This window comes from Gavialis gangeticus, unplaced genomic scaffold (assembly GCF_001723915.1).
Source record: "Gavialis gangeticus isolate Ggan-Ray unplaced genomic scaffold, GavGan_comp1, whole genome shotgun sequence".
Classification (NCBI taxonomy): Eukaryota; Metazoa; Chordata; order Crocodylia; family Gavialidae; genus Gavialis; species Gavialis gangeticus.
In genome coordinates, this window is record NW_017729018.1 from 12791111 (window position 1) to 12796882 (window position 5772).

General features: G+C 55.4%; 1 protein-coding gene across 1 annotated transcript in view; it reads left to right on the top strand.

Moving 5' to 3' along the window:
• Positions 1-5772, top strand: part of LOC109294946 (calcium/calmodulin-dependent protein kinase type IV-like) — a 35668-nt gene that overhangs the window by 1109 nt on the left and 28787 nt on the right. Inside the window, exon 2 of the mRNA XM_019513555.1 lies at positions 1-11. This exon is cut by the window's left edge and continues 116 nt beyond it. Within this exon, the coding sequence (XP_019369100.1) occupies positions 1-11 (11 nt within the window). The remainder of the gene's footprint in view (positions 12-5772) is intronic.

Here is a 5772-nt window from a genome sequence, read left to right on the forward strand (position 1 = left end):
GGCTGGGCTGGGCTGGGCTGGGCTGGGTGGGTGCTTGGGGCTTGTGGCCTCTTGAAGTCAGGTCAAGCACGTGGCACGTGCAGGCTTTAGGTGAGGATCCCTCTGGGAGCTGCCACCGGTGCGTTCTTGCGGAGGCCGGGGAGCGATCTATGCTGGGGGGCAGGGCGCAGACACCCTGTCACTGTTATAATCCTGGGTTCAGTCGCCAGGATGTCTGGGAGGTGGTGGAGGGGGTGATGAAGGGGCTGCTGGATGCATTGCAAGTCTGCTCCTGCCTGGCGCCGGGTGTCTGTGCCAACCCCAGGCTGAGCCTAACTCGTGTCGACCTGGCTGAGGCATGCTGAGAAACGAACTTCCTGGGATGCAACGAGTAGTGAAGGGCTCTTCCCCCGCCACTGGGAGCAGGACAGGAGCCTGCGAGTTGTGTTTGCTCCACGTTGCTGGAGAAGTCGCTGCTCCATCCCACATCCCCTGGGGCTGCCATGGGGTGCGGGCACAGGGCCGGCAGTCCAGGTCCTTGTGATAGCCTGTCTGTCAGCACAGCAAGCACCCCTGGATGTGGCTGGTTCATGTCGGGGCAGGCATCATCCCGGATCCTAACACTTGTCCACACGGGACAACTCGAGCCTCATCCTGCAGCCGCTCGGAGCACCCATAATAAAAGCCAGCGGGAGGGTGTCCGGCAGGTTTGAACACGTGGCATCCATAGTCTGTACCAATCCAGGCCGGGAAGTCACCAGGATAGCAGGGACCGGGGCTCAGATAGTTCAAGGGATCTCGTACCCACTGCATAAGAGCAGCGTTTAGGGCCCCATTCCCAGCCGGGCCATGCACACAGCGTGGAGGGGGCTGCATTCAGGTCTGTAGCCCGTGCGGGGCACATGGGATGGGATGCTGTGCACAGAGGCCTCGGGCCATGGTCGTCTATTCAGCTCCACATGCAAAAAAAGAGCAGAGTGGTGGCAGCTCCCACTGGCTTCAGTAGCTTAGGGTCTCTCTGGATAAGCATCGTTGGCTGGGCTAGGGTTGTAAAGCAGTTTCCACCCCTTGGGGAGAACATGAGATCTGCCAGGATGTAATGCCCAGGTCATGGAGGCTGCTGGAGAACCCCAGCCTGCAGCCCCAGATGTGTGGGCTTTGGCTGGCGGACGAGCATAGCCTCCCCTGCTCCATAGGAGGCTCTCCTCTTTCCCCAGCCCGCTTGCTTGCCTTGCTGCTTTTCTGCTCAGTGCATCGCATTAATTATTAAACAGCCACAAAAAAAAAGAAATCTGCAATGGAGGGAAGAGCTCTCATCCTTGCTCTTCCCCCAGCTGCGGGTGCAAGTGCAGGTGGCTTGGCGAGCGGGGCTGACGGCAGTTCAAATCACTGCACATTTGGAGAGGGGGGTTTTAAAGCGCTTATACCTTTATCCTGCTCTGTGTGAGGACCGTAACTGAGCCGCCATGGTCCGCTGTGTAAATCCATAATTAGTGACTCTTTTTAAAAGCTGATTTCCCCCCACCCCCTCCTTCCTTTGTGACCTGATCAGCCCTGTCATGGCTGCGAGCACAGAAGAGCTGTTCAATCTGTTTGCGCTACGCGGCTGGTAGCCGAGAACAACCTCGTGGGATTGAGCAGATGGGGCATGGCCTTTGCTTTATAGTTTCCTAGCTGTTAGGGGCTGGAAGGGACCTTACAGATCATTGGGGCCAGACCCCTGCACTTGGGACCTGGCGGGGGGGGGTCAGCTCTCTCCTCTGACACCGATTCCCTGTGTGGCCTTGGGCAAATCACTTGATTGCACTCTGCCTCCCCTGGGTGACATGAGGATACCAGCTCTGCTGTTTCTCACCTGGGGAGGGATGAAGATAAGCCTGCTGTATGTAGATGGCAGGGTGCCCAGATTCAGCAGTCAAGGGAGAGCTGTACCTACCTTAGAGGGCAGAAAATGCATTGAGGAAGGACATAGCTCTGCTGTTTTTCGTCCCTTCCCCTCCCCACCCAGTTCCTCAAGGAATCGGACTAGTTTAGGGCCTAGTTTAAAGCCCATCAAGGGAAGAACTCCTCTCGACTCTGGTGGCTTTGGAAAACAGAGCCCTGCACAGCATGAGCCACGGTGCTTTTATCTACAGTGAGTGCCGGGTCGGGGGCAGCCCAGGCCGCAGGTTGCTGTCTGCTCCCCTTCCTGCACAGGGGCAGACCTTCCTCGAGCCCCCCCGTCTTGGCTCTTGGCTGCCGAAACCCAGTTGCTGGATCCATTGGGAGCCGAGGGACGGGGAAGAACCAGGCCCCCGGTAGAAACCAGAAGCCAAGGACAAGTGGAGAGGGTCTCCCAGCTCCAGGTCCCCGGGCATTAATATTGAAGATGCACAGAATTTATTAGGGTCTCATCTGAGAGTGGAGCAGAGCAGCCAGCATGGATGAGCTCCAAGGGGTTTGAATTTAAATTTCATTTATTTAGACTTTGGGGGATTTCTCTTCTCGCCGGCGCAGGAGGCGAAGCTAATGCTTGAACTGGAAAACGCGACTGCATTAAGTTCTCAGGGCACTTCAGAGCTCTTAATAAGGCGCGAGGATACAGCTGCAAGGTGGCTTCCCGTCCTCGAGTGAGAACTACCCTTCCCCACAGGCTCCAGGAACCGAACCGGGGTGACGGAGAGGCTTCACCCCGGCAGACCCCTGAGCAGCAGGGCATCTCAGAGGGCTTTGGGGGCTACGAGAGGGTGGCAGCAGCCTTGCAGCAGAAGTGGCAGTGAAGGAGTTAATTCCCAGTATGTTTGACCTGGGGCAATGGGGAAGTCGGGCTGTAGCTCATCAGAGAGGATGCAGCAAAGGGAGAGAGGTGGATCCTTGCACCGAGTGAGCTCCCTGCGCAAGCAGTGAGCTGTCAGGAGGGCACCAGGTTTGACCCTAAACGCCCATTCAGGGCTCTGTGCACAATCCTCTGTCCCAGAGCAAAGGGGATATAACCCCCTGCTGTTCCTGTCCAGCCCCTTAGCACCCACCAGCCCTGCTTCCTGTGAGCACTGACCTGGGGAAGCTTGCCCTAGCATTAAACAGGGGCACTTTGACTTACCCTGGGGTAATTGCAGGCAGATGGGCACTTACCGCAGGGCACCTGAGGTGCAATAAGCTCTGTTCCTTGTTAGGAGTTTAGGAGCACGCTGGCTAATGGCAGATTGGAGGGGTTTGGGGCCTGTGAGTGGCACCCTCTGTCCTTTCTGTGCAAAGCCAGGGCAGGCTGAGGCCCCAGCTTGGGTCGGATCTTCAGCTGAATGGGCTGGGAGCTAACACCCGGGGTACTGCCGAAGCAGAAACCAGCCAGGTCATTCATTGCCTACAAAGCATCCTTGCCCGCACCTTCACGGGAGCTCTGCTGTCGAGCATCCTTTGATTTCCCAGAGAAGCATGATGCAACCAGGGCTGGGGCCCACCCCTCCTTCCTGGCTAACCCACCCCAGCCAAACCACGTGCTCGACCTGCGCTTGCAATCTTCTGAGGACGGAGAGTCCACAACCCCAGGTAAAGACTGCAAGGTTGGGGGATGCATTTACATCAGCCTGGGGAAAAGCAGGTGTCTGTCCCCTGATCCGGCCGTGGCCTGTCTTTAGTGCATGGGGATGATTCTGCCTCGGGCAGGGGGTTGCACTGGATGACCTGTGGAAGTCCCTTGCAGCCCTGCTTCTCTGATTTCTATCATTTATCTGGATTGCAGCATTGCCTGCCAGACCCCACCATGGACCAAAGGCTGGCCTCTGCCCCAGAGAGTCTCCAGGGGAAAGAGAGCAGGATGCCTTTGTCTAGCAATCAAAGGTTTCTTCCTCCCCACAGTGTGGATCACTATGTTGGCTTTGACAGCGCTAAGGTTTCCCAGCCCTTTGGTGGCCCCATGGAGATGTAGCAAAGCCCCGATTAAAGAAGGGGCGCGGGGCATGGCGGTGAATTCAGCATATTTAGCTCAAATGAATGCAGCTCCTTCAGTGAACCTGCCTTCTTCCCAGTGGAAACCCCCTTTGTTGCTTTTCCTTCTCTCTCTTTTTTTTTTCCTCCCAGCAACTGTGTGTAATCCGAAGTGATAGAAAACCATTCTCCACATGCATTTTTCACTTAATGCCACGCTGCCTCTGGTGTATTGGAGCTGACCGAGCAGAACACCGTCCGCAGCCTGATTTGTGGCCAATAGTTTCTCCTAATCAAGCATTGAATCATGGTACTCAATTTAAAAGGGGGGGAGCCCAAAAAAAATCCATAAAGCATGGTTTCAAGGCCATTACCAGACAAATGAGCACAGACAAGTAATATTTATCAGGCGCGGGAAGGAGGGCTCTGCAATATTGCAGAAATCGGTTCCAAAGGCAGATTGAATTGAGCAAGAAAATGGCCAACTGGGGAGTTTATTCCCTGCAAACAATTGCTAAAGGGCATCCGAAGGGCCCCGATCCTGATGTCCTGGTGAGAAAAGCTTTGAAAGACTCATACGGATATAGACAGCTATCATGGCAAGACGCAGGAGTTGCCTGATCTGGTGGCAAGCCGGTGCCTTCTGCTCCGTAGGTGTTTGCTTGAGCACTGGGAAACGTGGATTGTTTTCCTATCTGTAGCGTCGTTTGAAATTAAAAGAGCTGCTTCTCGGTGCTAAAGGATTTTAAAAAATGCAGCCTCAGCTCTGCATAACGCGTATGCAACACAGAGGCCTGTTCTCTCCGGGGACGCTAGGTGCTCAGGACCCCACCAGTTATATGGGGTCAGGAAGGGATTGGTGCAGACTGGGTCGGGGTGGGAAGTTTGCCTTCCTTTGTAGCCGGGGGCACAGCCTCTACCTGGGCCCTCTTGAGTGTATATCACCCCTTTATAGCAGCAGGGTGTTGGCCGCCACAGTCCCCATGCTTTACCTGCGGCAGGTTCGGGTGTGATGTCTGGTGCCGTGTCGGGCTGACGGTAGCTGTGCTAAGTGGTTAGATGATGCAGGTGTATAGGGTGGTTTGGATGGGGCTGATCCTGCCTCAGGCAGGGGGTTTGGATTAGATGTAACCTCCAGCCTGGCTCCTCTATGATCCGGCCAGCACTTGTGATAGACAGAGCTCTGGCTTCCCTCGAGCGTTATTTGGCAGGAGAGAGAAGAAGTCCTCCTGGGAGAGGCAGAGCCAGCTAGCAGGGAGGTGTCGCCTTCTGGAAGAGGCCTGGCTTACAGTTTTTCTCTCCATGGTTGGCCTGAAACAACCTTTGTGCTTTCTTGTATATTGGGATGATGTGTGCTGGGATTATGGAAGGGCCTGAGTGCTATTTCCAGCTGCCTCAGGGCAGCCCCAATTTATAGTTTAATGCCCTTTGAACCTGGGAGCTGGGGATCGGCACCCTCCAGACACCAGCCAGCCAGGTGAAGATGGAGAGGGCCTTTTCCACCCACTTTCTATCCTCTTTCCACTGAGGGAGCAGCAGGCTCTCCATGAAAAAGTAAATGCTCCACCGCAGCTAGTCTACCATGCATGGGTAGGGCAGCTGGGGACCCCGGCCCCGGCAGCATCTCGCAGCAACTTTGTCTCCTCTCCCTTCCTCCACGCAGCGCTAGGAGTGGTTACAGCAAATCCAGGCTTGGTTCCGGTGTTAGACATTTTCCAGTTCATCTGTAATACAAATACAATTACATCTCCATTCACAGTCAAGGCTGATTGCCAATATTTATTAAGAGCTGAGAGCAGAAGGCAAAGAGGGCTGTTTTCTGGAAGCTCAGCGGATGGGCCAGCCGCACCGGGCGTAGCTAATTTCAGTCGAGAGCCCGGCGCTGCCGCA